Source organism: Strix aluco, chromosome 5 (assembly GCF_031877795.1).
Source record: "Strix aluco isolate bStrAlu1 chromosome 5, bStrAlu1.hap1, whole genome shotgun sequence".
NCBI classification, from domain to species: domain Eukaryota; kingdom Metazoa; phylum Chordata; class Aves; order Strigiformes; family Strigidae; genus Strix; species Strix aluco.
The window spans coordinates 73,984,224-74,001,959 of record NC_133935.1 but is presented as its reverse complement, the minus strand read 5'-3'; the positions used below and the strand labels follow the sequence as shown (position 1 = coordinate 74,001,959).

General features: G+C 37.4%; 1 protein-coding gene across 3 annotated transcripts in view; it reads right to left on the bottom strand.

Annotated features, from left to right (window-relative positions):
* The window catches only part of ATXN7L1 (ataxin 7 like 1), a 120,279-nt gene that overhangs the window by 62,511 nt on the left and 40,032 nt on the right, over nt 1–17,736 (bottom strand). For 2 of the 3 annotated variants that reach the window (XM_074827806.1, XM_074827805.1), the window contains exon 3: nt 14,828–14,932. The exons of the other annotated variant lie outside the window; for it this stretch is intronic. In XM_074827806.1, the coding sequence (XP_074683907.1) occupies nt 14,828–14,932 (105 nt within the window). The remainder of the gene's footprint in view (nt 1–14,827; nt 14,933–17,736) is intronic. 3 annotated transcript variants of the gene reach the window in all.

The window sequence follows — 17,736 nt, the reverse complement described above, 5'->3', positions numbered from 1 at the left end:
TCACTGACACAGATCTCAGAAATGCAAGGGAGGAAGAACTTCACATTTTCTTGACCGCATTTCTAAAATCTGCCTTTATATTTTGCCTTTTCATCACACGAAGAGTGAACAGGCCACTCATAGGTTCAAGATGACTGGGCATCCTCTCAAATCAGGGCAGAAGCAACGATTCAGCTTTGTTACCTTATGTCTCTCTACAACCGTTCACTGAGTGCGCTAAGAGAATCATGATGGAAAGGCAGGAAAGCGCATGGATAAAACTGGCACAAAGCATTGAAAAGGAAGGATCTCAGAGCATACACAGGCCGGATCTTCACTTGACCTGTGCCAACTGTAAAATAAAGTCTTTTCAACTATCTGTTTCCAAGAACTCCAAAAACTAGGGAATGACTGAATAGGTATCGTAGTGATCTCAAAACTACTAATGTCTGTGAGATATGGTAGTCTAGTATTTGTGGTTTTGTTTCTCTAATTTACAAAAATAAACCAGAGCGAAAGCTGTGAACATAACGTGGACTGGATATGAAAATAGTCTGACCTACCTCTCTTCCTAGTTCCCTTAAAAACCCCCAAAACCCTGCTAAGTGTCTTCCTCACTACAGCACTGCTATTGACCTTTCATTCTTGCCCCTTTTTAAATGCAAAGACAAGCTAATTTTGATCTGATTTATTTCCAGTCTGACAGATAAGGCTCATGGAGCAGTAGGGATCTGGGCCATAGAAGAGAAGAAACCCCAAAATATTCCAGTTCTTCCCAAGTCTGACAAACAGACACTAGAGGAAGTTTTCATGACTCCCAGATCTCCAAGCTAGGAAATGTGAACTGTGGCACTGGGGTTGTGTGTACCATCCTCGTGCATGCTCTTGGGGGGAAATGAAAGGGGTTGGTGTGTTGTTGTCTGTGTGTCCCATGTCATCGTCCGTCCATCCCATCGTGAAGAGGTAAGGGGCGGGCGGGGAACGACACACACAAGAAAAACCCCTGACCTCAATAGGGCAAACGTTACAGGGCACCTAGGGTATCATCACACCATGTGTTAGGGAATATTTAACTGGGTACACATATAGCCCATAGCTCTCCACAGCCACTGGACTGACCGGACATGAGCTATGCAGCGATGAGACAGATGAATCATAAGGAAACGCTGAGGCTTTGTGAACCAACCCACTGCTGGTAACTTCTCTCTGAGCATCCTGACTGTCCTCAAAACTATTTTATATTCAGGACACATCAGTAGTTAGCACTGATCCAAAAAACACAGGAGCTGATATTATTATGGCTTTTTTTTCCCCTTCCCCCAAATCCAATTTATGATTCTCTGACAATTCTGTGACTGGCTTTAGTTTTCTTTCGTGACCAGCTACTTTGGCTTGGTTCAGAGAGTCGATTTGTTTTTAAAATTCTGACTGATAAAATAACAAATATTTCTAAATATTTTTTTATTAAAAAGCCATTTAAGTGCTAAGTCTAAACAAGAGAAAGGTGGGTGAACCCCAGTTATATGACTACTTCCCTGATTAAAGCACTCACCTTTCTGTAATCAATCTGAACCCAAATCTTCCCCTCTGCAGAAAAGGGCTCTGACTATGAGGACAAAGTACTGTGAAGGGTGTTGAGGGGGTTTGCTCTTCCTCCCTCCTGCTGAAATTATTTCAACCTTTTAGAAACACGTTTCCTGAACCACAGATTGGATCCCAAGTGAGTACCTTACTTGTCAAATTTAGCGATTAACTCTCTCACTTACTCTGTTCAACAGCTATTTAATTATTTTATGCAAAATAAAAACATTAATAGGAGAGAAGAAATCAGTGTGAACTTGAACTTGTGTCTTCAAGTAGCAGAAGCACCCAGTCCCTCAGCCTGCAGGTAATTCTGAGCCTCCCTCAATCCTTTCCATTCTTTCTCCATATAAAACATGCAACTGGAGAAGTGGGCAAAGCCTCGCAAGCAGAGTTGTTCCACCACTCCCTGGCGGACAAGATACCACAGCTCCCCATCAGCATTTCCTTATAGAAAGGAAAACACAGTCTACATGAGTGAATACAAACACCCACCAAGACTGGGTAGCCTGCTTAAAGTGCTCTTGACTCAACTTCCCAGATTAGGGAAGAAAAGAGTAAAATAGGATGTCTCACATTGCACATTAACTGTTCTAATCCCCACACTAATGGCTAAAGGACCAGAAATCATCTTGCAGACCCTGACTTTCATTTCCTCTGTTCTTTCTTCAGTCTCTTAAAAGAAAGATTTGTACCCCAGACCAAGGGCAACACTTCACCTCTACGGGTATGAAATTTATTTTGGTAAGAAAATGAGGGAAAAATTAGTTATACTCAAGCCATTTCTTTAATGTGAAAAACTCGTGGTTTTTTCTTCAGCAAGCTATAGAAAAAAATACTCCATTTTTTCCAGACGCATCTACCCAGGAAGTAGCAATAAACCACTCCCTAGTAGTTATTCTAGAATTAAGGCTACAACTGCCTTCAGGGTGCAATGGATGGATCAGCCAATATATCTGTATACAGACAGAAATGCACATGTACACATAGACACATATACATAAATAAAACTTTGCTACAAATGACCTCCATAGTCCAGAAGCTCCAAAAGATTTGGAGATCCTGTCTCCAACTGAAGCAGTGGCAGAGGAGGCTACAAAGTGGCTTGACAGAGACAGACCATCCATATTGATCCAGGAGCTACCTGGAACTCACAGATGCAGTTATTGAGTTATTAATGAGCAAGCAAAGCCTCTCACCTTGTACCTGAAGACCAGAAGGCAACATCAACATCTGGGGGAGCCCAAAGAAATAGAGAGTAGCAAGTCTGAAATGTATCCAAGCTAGAGGGTTAGAAACTGTAAGAAGCAACCAAGTTAGTGTACATATGGATAAGTATGATGTATTGGGGAAAAGTCAGTGCAGTTTTGTGAAAGACTGTTATGAGTCACAAATGTCCTGGAAGGCATAAAGGGACATGTGGACAAGGGAAATCCAGTTGACTCAGTCTACTTAAATTTCCAAGTGAAACAAGGCCATGTATTCACGTTTCTCAAAGAAAAGATAACTGCTGTGAGACAGGAAGGATTCCAACCCCCTACCCAAAGGCTAAGAAACTACTTACAGGGCAAGAAAAAGAAGGTAAAAACGGTCCTCAAAGAGAATTTCAAGAGGGTCATGCAGCAAGGGTCTGAATTAGGGCCTGAACTGTTCAACATATTCAGAAATAATCAAAAAAAAGAAGGTGGTTAGTGAGGGAACAAGATCTTTGGTATATAATTACTCAAGAGTACTAAAGACGGAAATGAGCAGATTGCAGAAAGGCCTAGCGTTACTGAATGGTATAATAAAATAGTAAATGAAATTCAATGTAGAGAAATGTAAAGTGACAGACATGAAAGAAGAAACCAATCTTAACTTTAGATACGAAATTATGGTCTCTGAATTATTATTACACAGTAATGAGACACTGCTCTTGTAACAGTTCTATGAAATTATCATCTCAATGATCTGTAGTGGTCAAAAAGGCAAACCAAATGTTAGGCAAGGAATATACCACAAGGAATATAGCACATCATACCACCGCTTCCCTCCTTTCAAAAATGGTTTAGAAGAGTTGGGCAAGATACAAAAACACATAGCAAAGACACAGAGAGTCTTTACAAAAGTGACAATTAAACAGATTTGGACTTGTCAAACTGGACGAGTGACAACAGAAGAGGGTTATGATGCACGTTTATTATGAAGGTGGACAGGAAATGATTGTTCATTGCTGGTTCAAAAACAAACAAAAAAAGGAGGTATTTCTTCACACCATGTGTAGCTAAGTTTTGAGAATCCTTTCCACGGGTCCCCATAGCTCTCAAATTTTCATTAAGTTTGAAATAACACTGGGTCAACAAAATTGTTTAGCAGCACAATGGCAAACACCAGACTTATTTTCAAGGATCAATTTTTTGCTGCACCATTTCTATTCTCATCTTACTAAACATGCAGTTCTGCACTGTGCTCTTCTCCACAGCCTTAACTGTCTGGTCCTGACTATGCCTTTCCTGCCCATGCAAAAATGCTGAAAAGCTTTACTACTCGTTTCAGCATTCCCACTAAATGCATCTGGCATTAGACAGTGACAAAAAGACCTATCTAAACAGCAAGCTAATCCTTTGTTGTCCTAGCCAAATTCAAAAGAATGAATTTTACTCATATCTTACAGTTCTCATCTACCTAGACTCACAGAATGAGAAAAAACTTGTCTTCAGACTCATTTGGACATCCACAACACTACTGCAAGTTTGAGAAAGCTTAATGTACACACACAAGGATGCACAGGTCTGTGCAGTTCATGCAATCCAATCACCATCAAACACACAATAAAGCAATCTGAAACATGTATAATCTATGTAGACCTTTCCAGTATCATTGGCCAATTACTGGTCCGTGTTTCAGCTTGCACAGATGTGTTCTTGCTTCACTATTTTGAGGTAAAAGCATCACCAAAAAAGAGACTCCTCCCTGCCAACCCTTCTCCTAACAAAGTGAATTAAAAAATGAAACAATTTTTCAATCGCCAATCTCAAACCTAAAACTATATTTAAAAAAATGTAAAAATTCTCTAGTTACACAATTAGTAAAGCACAACATTGATGATATACTCATAAAAAGAATACCTTATATGGCACAGAGAATAAACTGAAAGCAGGCGTATCAAATAATGATACATTAATGCTTGCCTTAAACACATTTCTCATATGCAGTGCTTGATATTTTATGTAAGTATGGTATTAGTTATACTTCACTAGTTGCAGAGCAGATACTAGGAATGATAAAAGATTATTTCGCAGAAACAAGAAGCCTGTTCAAAAAAAGGGGAGAAAAAAACCACAACTCTTATTTCCCAGAAAACTAATCAAGAAAATGTTCCTGGTTAACAGCATCACCAGTCTCACAAATGCAAACAGTTTATGAGGCAAGTTTCTTAAATTTTATTTAGGCATCTTAACATTAGGTAGGTTTTGGTGCAGGAAGCTAAACCAAGTATTTGAAGTTGAATGAAAATAAAAATATACCTGTAGTGAGGTGAACAAGTTGCCCATCATCATTTGTGTAAAATATTTAAATCGTTCTTTCATTATGTCTTGTAGAATATAATTTCATTAATCTGTCTAGATGAATGCAAAAAATTTTATTTTGAAAACAGAAGCCTACAGTGCATCTAACCTATCTGTAATAATAAAAAATAGTTTAGAACGAGGCCTAATTCAATTTTTTAGATTTTAATATGACAATTATTACATTAATATCACCAGTTAAATAGAATAGCAATAAGCTATTAAGATAATTATATGAATCACTACAGGATTGTGAAATGGGAAACACACAAGAGCTCCAGCTGTATTTGAAATGATGAGAATTTTAAGTACAGTATTTTATGCATGCAAATAAAATGTTTTGAACAGATTTGGCACAAGCCAGGTACCAAGAGGTTCTCTACTACTATTACAATGAAATAAACAGAACTCACTAGATTTTAAACATGGAGCTGTGACAAACATGCCTGCATACTAGAGGAAAAAAATAATATTAGAATAAACAAGAAGAAATATTTTAAAAATTAAGAAGGTATACAAAATCTGGAATAAATATTACTACTGAAAATTGTGGAAAAATTATCTAACATAAATTTGCAAGCTTTGTACTAGCTAGTTTATCACAGCTGAGATTTCCCCATACTAAAAAATAAGAGTTTTTTAAACACCAAATAAAAAATTATTTCTTCGTGAAAGGCATTTAATTTAACTACTTCCAACTTGAAAAAAACCATAAAGTTCTTGAACTACAGCTTGGTATTTATTTCAGTTGCTCTCCACTGCACCTCTGTGAAAAAGGACATATGACTATCCTATCATCCTCCTACATGTCAAGGGACTTTTGTCTTCCCCACTGCACCCCAAGTGGCCTGTAGATGTTAGAAAAGGCAATGGAAACATTGTTGGAAAGCAGTATTTCAGACTATCAGAAGCACTATTTCTGGAAAGTAACAAACTGCTATTCCAGTTTTCTTTCCACTCACCATTGTACATAACAAGGTAGTCTAATCCTGGCAGCTGTGCGGGCCAGAGCTATACATTGGGGTCATCCAACCTCTTCCCAGGTCCGGTTCTCCAGCTCTGAAGGGAGCCCTGAACGCACAAGGTGAGTTGTGCCTCCAGCCCCACCTGCCACCTCACATGCAGACTCAGCAGCCACAGCTCATGGCACAGGGGATGTCTTTTCTACAGCTGAACAGTACTCAAAAATTGCTGCTGTTTCCTTTGGGAAAAGCCAATAGTCAATGGACAAGAATCAATTTTATGAGCCAGCTTACAGTAAAAATTCTAGTACAAGGAGAGTAAGAAGTTCCTAAACTTGTAATATGCTTTGCAATAAATTGCTAAATGATAACATAGAAATTGCAACAGTCAGAAATTTAGCTAAAGATGAAATGCTTAGACAACTGCTAAAAGTCACGGTCAACGGGCAGGGCTATATGCAGACAAGACTTCTACAGACTTGAAATGGAACTTCTAATATCTGGTAGTGACTTCCAAATGTTAATTACTTTCTGTAACACATGCAGCGTGAAACACTGTACTACCAAAAAAACCCCACACCCCACCCTCAAAAACCCCACTACATCTTCCTTGTCTGATCACATGCAGGATAAACAAAGAGATAACAGGGAGAATAGACTTGCTCTTAACATTTCTATACTTTTGAATACAGTGAAGAAACAATGACTTCTTACTTGGGCCCTTGGCAAATTCAGATTTCACTTCAAATTTCCTTTCTTTACAGTGCATCACAATTTGACACAAAAAAAGGACTTTTTCTTGCTTATCTTTTACTCACCAAAACACTTCCAAACAGTGAATTCAACAAACTCTTAATTCTGTTTTGGACTTTATCTAGGAATAGGACCATGAAGTCTTTTTTTAAAATTATTTTTAAAAACATTCTTTCTCTAAGCTGGAGGACATCCACCTTATTCAGAGCAAGACAGTCATGCTATGGAAAACTTCAAGCCAAATACGCCTATTTTTAATTTTGCCAGATTTTTACAGGTTATGATAGAAAATTTTCACTATACCTTGCCCCTGTCCCCCACTATCAAAACCCCCATCCCTCCATCAGTGAAGCAGCTGAAAGAATGATGCACTAAACACAGCCCTGTAAACTATAGTATGTAGGAGATTAAACTTAAGCCTAATGCTACATTCAACCTTCAACAGCTGAGTTCTATTAATGGACACGCCTTAAAAGAAATCCTTATTGGTTACTATTTAAAACTACGTGTCTATTAAAATCTTGACTGAAGGAAATTACAAGTGATATGTACCTCCCATCAATGCCATGACAACACCACCCAGTTCAAGTATGTACTGCATCGTCTACTGCAATTTATATGAAGGAAAAAAAATACAAAAGGGTTCAGTAATCAAATACTATCAATGAACATACTATGCAAAAGAAATGTTAATTTATAATGATAGGAATTCTGTGTAAACTAGAACAATATGCTTCCAGTGCACTGAAAAGCCCAGTGTCATTACCACTCTTTCAATCCACTTCCTATGTCAGTTTATTTAAGATCAGCATTGTAAAATTACAGCACAGTCAAGGCACTGTAAAGGCACAACTTAATGGGAAAAATTAGGGAAAAGACAATTAATCAATGTTTTACTTCCAGAGTTTTCAATTTCATAAGCAGGTCCAGAAATAGGTATGGGGCGGGGGGGGGGAGGAGGTTACTACGCTTAATAGCAACTGCACACATATGTAGCATTCTGTTCACCGCTGAATGTTTTCTTCTGTTGAGTACTTACTGCTCCCTGATGCACAATCCTTTGAGATTCAATGCTGCCAAAATGTTCCTGCTTTCTCATTCAAAGAATCTTTTGAATGAAAAAATTTTCAATTATGGATATATCAACCAAGGGTGAATTTCTGAAGTGTGCAAAATATCTATGGGAAGTTGTCAGCTTCCTACTTACACTACTCATTGACCTTGTAACTCTCTACATATCATATCTATTTCTATATCTGAACTTCTCTGTTTTAGGCTCTGCCACTGATGATGAATTAGTAACAAAAAAGAAGAAAGCAGTTTAAGCAGTGGGATGATAGTAGAAAATATAAAAAAAGCCAACCCTATCAAATGTGCTACTTGTTTCTAAGCAAGCCGGTCAGCAGGTCTGAACACAGCTCCACTTTTAATTCACACACTAGACTAAGAAAAGAAAACACAACAAACTCCTTCCAGGCTTGAGCAGATCTCAGCAACCTGCAAGGTGAAGACACATTATGTTTGCTGTTGCTCTGAGCATCAGCTGCACATTTTCCAGTCCCTATCACAGTTCGTCCCTTGGATTTGGGTGTTACTCTACATTCAGGTTTACTTTGTCTGATGCATCTCTAATGCAAAAAGCATGCGCTAGTCTTGTTTTAGCCTGGCTAAGGTGTGCCTGGCAGTTAGGACATTTTCTTTTCCTAGGAGGTAGAAGATGAGAGAATAGCTCCTAGGTGGTAAGGCTAAATCCAACACTAAATTCAAACCTCTTACTTCCTGGACAAGTAATTACAGGAGATTTTTTTTTTTTTTTTTCTCTTGAATGAACACAGCCTTGTAAATGTGTCTTTCATTGAGTCTCTCCAAGGCAGATATGAAAAAACAAGCTGTTTGCAGCCCTGGATGAACATCGTAGCCAATACTGGCGTGACCACCACTCTCACGCATACGAGCGGCTAAGAAGGATTTTTATTTATTGCTTCATTTGAATCAAGTATTAAAATATCAGTTGATTATATTTTATGCATCTAAGTAGTTTTCTGAATCTGGCCAGAGTCTATCAGCAGTTAGGAGAGAGAGCTGGTCTCTCCAAGGAGTAAACAAAGACAGATTTTACATTTCTCTACCTATTCAGTCTCAAGAACTGCTGACAGTCTAAAAATATGGCACTCCAAGAATATGTAGGGTAAAAGATGAATTCAAAGGAGTTCTGTTTTAGTTTTGCCTCTTCAAGGGTAATAATTGCTCTACCTCATTGTTCATGCAGCGATATACTATTTAAGTTCTATGGGAATGGCACAAAAGATGGCTTGTGACTGCAGTTTCACAGCGACTGCCATTACACTGGCCTTAGAGAATTTGCAACGACACGGACATGACAGACCTACATAACCTGCATGTACCATTGCAAGAACTACAGCTTAGATTTTCATCGTGGACAGGAGACAGAGGTTTCTGCCACTGGCTGTACTTTGGTCTTGAGAACAAGATTTCTGATAGAAAGACTGTAAAGCTAAGGGGAATTCTTTGTATACTTTCAGCTACTAGGGGTTTCCAATTTAAAGTAATGGAAATGAAAGTTACAGACAAAATCAAGTGTATCCTAGGCAATTGCACAACTAAAAATGTTCAAATAAGGTACACACAAAACATTCGATTCCTTGGACCCCCACCAAAAGAAAAAGAAAACCGGGATTCTTAGTCTAGCTGCTACTCTTTCCATATTTAACAAAAAGCAGGAGGCATGAGAGTAATTTTTGTTATTTTAATTCTTTTACGCAGTGAAACCTAACCAGAAAGTTATTCAATCAATAATGATATCATATAACAAGTTTTGACAAGGCTGTGAAAAAAGAAAATTGCAATAACAGAATGAGAATCACTCAAAATGTCATTGTCCTTGAAGGGCACAAGAACACTCCCCCTGATAAAAGGTCAAATGCAATGGATAAAATATTAACAATTACAAAACACGAAACAGCTGTATTCAATAAAAAACAAGGCATTGCATAATTGAAAACAATATAAAAACTGAGAATAATCCATCAAATGTGACAGTGATACCCGTATCAATATCCCTATGCAAAAAAGATGCCAGCTAGTAATGTTCCAGCTAGTGTAAAGAACGCAAATCATTCTTATTCATACCGTAAGCTCAGCCTTCTTGTCTTTAATCATGGTTCATTAAATTGTAATGCACAACTAGTACAATGTAAAATAGCTAGTCTGAGTAATTCAAAATATATAACCTCTCTTAGGAAAATAATTATGATATGGAAGGGAAAAGAATTTATTTATATTCTTCAGTGCTCCATTACTTTCTAGTTTGTTTTTCTTTTAAATGATGCTTATACAGCCAAACAGAAGGAAAAAAAGGAAATATCCTTTTCCAACTTTCATGAGGACATGAGGATGTCAACCCAAGGATTTATAACTCGGAAGAAATGAAAAATCAAGGGTAGTTTTTTTCTTTTTTAAGGAATAAGAATTTCTACTTCTCAATCAGAAGCTTGTTAGAGAGAGGCAGGATAGATAGTAACAAGCCTCCAATAAAGAAATGAGCAAGAGAAGAGATACCATCATCATTTCTCCTTGATGAAGCAAAATTGTTCTCTGTGCGCTACGACTTCATCAAATCGGGATCTTAGCTATTCAGTTCATTAAGATACCTTCCACAGTTTTGGAAACTGTTCCAGAGTATGTTTGGAAACTTTCTTTGATGGTTATACTGCAGTTATTGTTTAACCAAGCTGCATTATTTAGCTTGGCAAATTCACCCCTTCCCCCCAACCTTAGTTTTAACACTTTCCCGTCATTAATTTATTTCCTCATATTAAAAGAAAAAGTAAAGATGTTTTGACAAGCTCTCTGTATGTACACTGCTTGTTCTTCACTGTGCCAGAGCTATCTTTTGTGAGAGATTTTCCTTTCAATGGGAACAGACCAAAGTTAACGAGCCTATTATTGTATAGATCATTTTAAAAAAAAATAACAACCAGAACTGTGTCTGATGCTCTTTAGTCTAGTAGAGGACAATGCAGTATAAGAATATGATGCTTTACTCTCTCTGGGGCCAAAGGAAAATAGAAACATCTCCTGGAAAATGGTATGGGTCCCATCTTCACAAGTAAGAGACAGACTGTCACAGAATTGGAGTTAACCAAAGTCTTACGGATAGAGCTCAGCACAGGCTGCCACACTACAAATCTCCTAGAAAACAGATATATTGGAGAAAAAAACCACAAACAAACAGCAAGAACATTATGGTATTTCAGAGATACTAAACCACTACATTTTTGGTGCTCTGTATCTTCATTGAGGCTGGCATTTGAGAACAAAGTCTCAAAACTAAATTCCCTACACGCCAAGTACACTTAGAATGCTACAAGCTGCATAACTAGACTGACTTCTCACTTCAAACTACTTTAAGGAGAAATAAGTACAACTACATGTCCACACATTAAAAAAAAAATTAAGATATTGTACCACTGCAACAAGTTACTCAAAAGAACTGGCTTCAGAAGAAAACAACACTATTTCAACCCTATTGTTGATGACATTATGATATACTATTGTCTAAGTGCACAGTAATACTGAATGGCCTCAAGAAATTATTTGATTTATATGGTTTATCCAGCAGCCTATAACAGCAAGTCTCTCTTTCAGTTGGGCTTACACCATACGTACATGAATGGTTTAATCCTTACAAATGGATATAAATGTTTATCCCACAGATACAAGGACGTGAAACCGCTCTTAAAAATAATTCAGTATTTCTCTTAGAGGCTAAAACAGATCTACTACTTTGCAATACTGAGCTTTACACTGTGTTTATTAGAATCTTAAGTCTGCAAGCTAGTCCTCTAATTAGCCAGATCTCTTCTTTTACCTTCCTGATTTCTATTGGTCTAAGGTTGTATGACACATTGCTTCCCATTAAAAAAGCCTGAACCACAACCAGATTTTTCTCTTTTTCTGCTTGATACTCCAGGAATCAAACCCTTAAAAGTTAAATAACAACATCTGCCTCTATAATCTTCACAGCTTCCCAGAGCCATAAAGGATGGCTGCCACATGTCTGAAATCAGAGACAAATGAAACAGTGGGTCTTCTTATGCTCTGGAGAAAGGCAAATGCCAGCAAGGGCTCAAGAGAAGTGTTACAAAAACGTTTGCTAAACTAAGCATTTCAGTGCTGCTCCAAAGCCAAGATCTTCAAGTTACAATGCAGGGAACCTAGAAACATAAAGCACGTGTCTGGCACAGACTTAAATCCTTATTGAGAGAATATGGACTGGATCTTTTCAGGGATATTAGTAACAAACTACACTTTGTGCGAGATTCTGGGATAGATCTCTACAAGTCCTTGTCAGTAGCAATAAAGCCTCCCCACAACGCAGCCTTCAAGAGCCAAAAACCCAGTAGTGGCTTCTAATGCTTTCTCATTCCACTTCCTTTGTTACAACTTTAAAACTGCAATTCAAGACATGTAAAATAATGCATTTTATGCTAAATACGATAGTCTGAAATACCTCAAAGTCTACCAACAGGCGTGTTCAACATCATGTTGATGCTGCTTCACGGCCTAACTAATTAAACAAAATCTGATCCACCAAATTGATTGTGTCCAACAGGTGATAGAACGCTAAATAAACCTAAAAATTAAATATTCCTGCTTCACAGAAGAGCCCAGTGCAGCCTGAAACAATGTCTCAAACAAAGCCTTCTCCAGACCTTTCTCAATGGACTACTGATATCATAACATATCCATTGAGTTATGCACAAGCAGCTCATAGTTGATCTGTTTTCTAATGCAAGATTTTTACCATTTTCTCACCAGACAATGCAACTACAGATCAATTAATAAGATCCATGTGTAACTCTTCTTTAGACCTTACTAGTTTCTTAGGAAAACAACTATACAGTAGTAGATGCATGTCACTTACACAACACGTAGTACTTTAGCAGATTAATTTTTTGAAAATAAATTATTAGTTATTTTACAATAATTCTGAAGACCTCCAAGAAACCTTCTCTCTTCTAAAACTTCTTTTATATGGTTTTAGTACATCACCTTTACTATTTCTTCTTTCAACCAAAATATTTTATCTATACATTTAAAGCTCTTCCACAGGCCTTTCAGCAGTATTCCAGTACACCTTTCCTGAAACAAGTCTGACTAGATTAAGTACAGTCTTCAAGAAGTAATGCCTTTGGTCAGTAATTTTCAGTATTCTCCATTTCTTTTAATACAGTCTACTTTCTTTTTTTTAAAGTCTTTATTGACCTTAGGCTCTTAAACCAAGCAATTCAGAATTTAACGCTCAACTGAACTTCTTGTTCAGTGTAACAGGATTGCTATAATGAAGATGAAGTAAAAGGAATTGTATAAGTAATGGAGAAAAGAGAAAAAGAAAAAAGGGCAGTGACTCACAGGATATTTGCAGTTTATAGGCAACACACTAACACTGATAGTAACTTGTTACTTCGAAAAATCTCAAAAAGTTCTTTCTAACATGGATTATTTTACTTTCATCTAGAAGAAACATCATTCCATATGTCTCCTACATGAAAACACACCCACTTTCCTACTGCTTCCCAAACCAGAAGGTCATGTCCAGGAAAGAGCACAACTACAGAAGGCTACAGCAAGGTGCTATATAGGTTCTTCTGTTCTGTAGCAGATCTTTTATTAATGCAGCAGTCCAATCTTTATAGTACCCACTGTACCTATGACCATACGCAGCAGAGAAGCTCTTCTGTCACTGAAAGAATCATAAGATAACTGAAGCTGGATATGAATTCCACTGTTATCACTTTTTCACAATTATTTCAATCTAGGCCAAAGGTAGTGGTAGCACAACTGTCTGTCAACACGAATGCAGTTGCTCCCAGTTGGTCATTATCAGTCCATCCATAAAAACGCAAGGTAATATTTTGGTAATATCTCTTCAAAAGTAAATAAACTTTTATATTTTCTGTTCATCACTTACATTTTCCCTTTACTGAGTTGCTTCGCTGTCAAGCGGACTGAAAGGGGCACAGGATTTATGAAGTTTATTTGTTGTATGTAGGCACGGAAAGTCCTGCTGGGTCTTTTTGTTTTCCTTAATGTATTTAATTGATTCCATCCTCAGTACTAGCTGCCTTTCATTATTATGCAATCACCTTCAAATTAATTTGATTATACTGAAGTTGATTAAACCTCATGTAAAGCTAGCCATTCCAGTCACATTTTGCAATCCTTTAAAAAAAACCAACCAAAACCAACAAAACAAACCACCACAGAAACAAACCACTGGACAAATAACAAATAAATCACTGGATAAGTAATAAATAAATCAGACCTTGGGATGAAGTTTTTCAGGAATATTTGAAAGTATTTTGTTAATCAATAGCAAAAATTTCTAACTCAAGTAGTTCTGCTTACAAATAATCAACATAAAAATTGTCATCTTGCTGTTGTCATACTAATTGAGAAATAAATATCTTCTGCTTCTCAAATAAACATTTTTCAAGGAAATCTTAAGAACTGTGACTCAACATGCCAATTATGTAAAAAATTAAACCCTGTGATAAAAAAAAAATCCTATATACACCTATGCATAAATCCCATCAGAAAACAGTCCATAACATCCAGCTTTTAGTTAATGCAGATCCGTATCACAGGCCTCACTTTGCAGCTTTGATACAAGACAATCCAATGTTACGTCATAATAGTTTTAGCCTAGCTAGTATCTAACTAACAAGATTTATTTGCTGTAATAGGTTAATTTAGTATAACAAGTTCAACTTGAAAAGCCCAGCTTCTAGAGCAACTAATTTAACTTCCTCTACAGGAAATATGCTTATTTGAAGGCATCACTGGTATTTTCTGTGGAAAGAACGCAAGATAACCAGAAAGTATATCTGCAATGCCTCTGTCATGATCGTATGCAATGATTCTTAAGAGAACCATACGCCAGTTTGGCACTGTAATTCAGGAAAAAAAACATTCACTTACCGCAGTGTGACTGGAAAACCTGTGGCTTGACTACCTGATTGCAGATATTGCACACTACAAGATAGAAATCATCATGAGCTGGATAATGGCCAAATAAGTGCATATCTGTGGGAAAGTTAAAAATATATACAAGAATTAGAAATTATGCTTTAAATATATATTAAGAAAAAAAATGAAAATACTGTAGGGCCACTACTGTTATATTAATTTATACAAAGCAAATTTATACACTGCTCCATAAGAGCTTCTTACTATGTTAAAGAGATTTTTTTTTCTTCTTCTGGGTTTCAAGGTCCTATACTAATGCTGCAGTCTCATCCCTCAGTCTCAGTCAGAACACAGGCAGCAACACCTTTGTCTTAACACTCACTGCCAAGAAGTGGAATAAGAATTTCTGTACTGGTCAACTGTTGAAACAGTAAAAGAATATGTCTTTTAAAATCTCTGCCTAAAGATCCTTTTAGAAAACATGGTGCATGGGTTATGCTCCATGTTATAATATTCCAAGCTTGACTACAGACTGCTAGAGAATGTCTCCAGCTTAAAAGTTAGTTACAGTAAACAAAATCAAGGATCCTACAGCTTAAAATACAGCCAGGAATGTCATCCCTGTTTTGAACCAGATGTCATGACATGAAATTTCGGATTCTGTGCAAATGTCCCTCCTAGTTGAAATGCCTTGCTGTTTTGTTTCCCCAACAAAAACTCTGGGAAGAGACAAAGTTGGTTAATGAGGTATTTCTCAGTGACAGCATGAGGAATTTCATGAAATCAAAAGATGGGTACAGTCAGATGATGACAGGCACTTGTCTCTCTCAGCTGAAACACATAATGCAATACATGCATTCTTAAGCCATTACAAACACAGAGTAAAATAGGCTTAAATTACTACTGAAGGCCTCAGAGCTCTAACATTACAAGTGAGGTAACTTGTTTCACTCTGCATTGCTATACCTTAAGAACAAGCACACATACTCATCCACCGCAGCTCAGCTTAGAGGGCAGAAACTCCAGTCACTTTTATGCACTTCGGTGTGATCATGTCACCACGCCCAGTGCAACGAAGGTGTTGCTGCATTAGTAACCCATTGACGAGCACCGGCCACACAGATCGTGCTACCTCTCAGAACAGGGCAGTGACATCTTTATTTAAAGATGTCATAAAATTACATTCCAGTGTTATTCAGCAGCATCCAAAATCTACTACAGAACTTGTAAATGTGACTTCTGACTCAGACTGAAATATCAGCCTGGTGCCTTTTAAACAGGAGGAAAAATGAGAAGACCCTCAGTGAAGACAAACATGCACAACAGCAGCTGTGACTGATAAACATCATCAACTAAATCCTGCTTCTCCAATAACTATGTCATATTTTCTTTAAAAATAGTGATTTCTTTCAAAAAATGGCTCAAGTACGTACCTTATTTCATTAGTTCTTAATCAAAGGAAACATTTTGGCTCTAGAACTATTTTTATAAGTAATTTTGCCCCGCCTGTACCACTGTGTAAGTAACATCACTGCTTACAATGGCAGTACTTGGCATGATGAAGTGCAAAGTGCCTTCAGTCCCCAAAAAGCCCCCAGAGGAACGGGGCACCCCTCTCATGGTAATTCAGGCAGTATCATAAGTAGATCCAAAAAGGCTCATTCAAGCATCCTTGGGCACAAACCAGCACCACCGACCTGCAGGTATTCCATAGTCTGATATGATGTGAATTGTTCCTTTATCCCCTGAAAACCAAAAGCTTCTATGTTACTGCTCATACCAGGCTACAAAATGCAGTGGAAAGGTGAACCAATCATAACCCCTTCACAGTGCTAGTCTTGGACTAACCAAGCCTTTAAGTGCACTACAGTCAGATGAATGAAATCAGTACATTCAACTTAAATTTAAAAAACAGCAGTCATGAGGTATAAACTCTTTTGGTAATTTCTTGCTGTAGTTAGTGTTAGTACTGATGAAGCCAAAACTGCACAGTTAGATTAGATCAAATCCTCCCTACTGGTAAAACAAACAAACAAAACCCTAAGCAGGCACTACATCTGGCCTGTTCATTTTATTTCTTGTTTTAATGTGGTAAGTCAGTGATCTTAAAAATCACTTCACATTGGCAATTCTTAGCCAAGGATATTTTGATCAGAACCTACAGATTTCCACTAACAGCACTGTAAACTCCACAGAAAGGAGTATTTCTTCCACATATAGTTTGACACAAAGTCTCATCTCAAAAACAGGCATTTCATGACAGTTATGAAATATTTCAAAAATGGTTAAAACATCTCAACAACTTAAAATATTTTTTTCTGTTGTTTGAATGGTCCAGTGACAATCTTCTTATCAAAACATATAGGCTTTGCCCTTTACAAACAGAAAAGTTACAACTTTTTTCCATTTTAAATTCCTTAAGTCCATTTAACCTTCATAGCCTGTATACTAGCCTTTAAAATATGCCCAGCTCTGAGGCATATGAAGTCTGACTGGGTCCGAGTCTGAGTTTTTACGAAGTTTGGCTGCAGGGAGTAACTTATAAAAACACATAAGTTATTAATACTGGAGAAATCTATCCAAGGACATAGATGGAATAAGAAATCAGGTTAATTCACAGGATCTCAAAAGCATCTATGTTTTCACCAGGCACTGTCAAGGAGACAGAGCAATGAAGGAAAAGTCCTGGTACCTGTGAGCAAACTGCACAACCCTGGCAAGCAGCACTGCACCTAAAGAGTAAATATCACATTTGAGTTTTTATGATACTGAGGTGGCAGAAGTTGATATTCAAAGAAACTGCACAGACCTGTAGGAGAATGCACCAAAATGCTGCTGTGAGAAACACAAGCATCAAAATGATGCACAGATGGAGAGTAAGTGATATCCTGAAGCAGTGCTTTGAAAGTTTTTTCATTTTG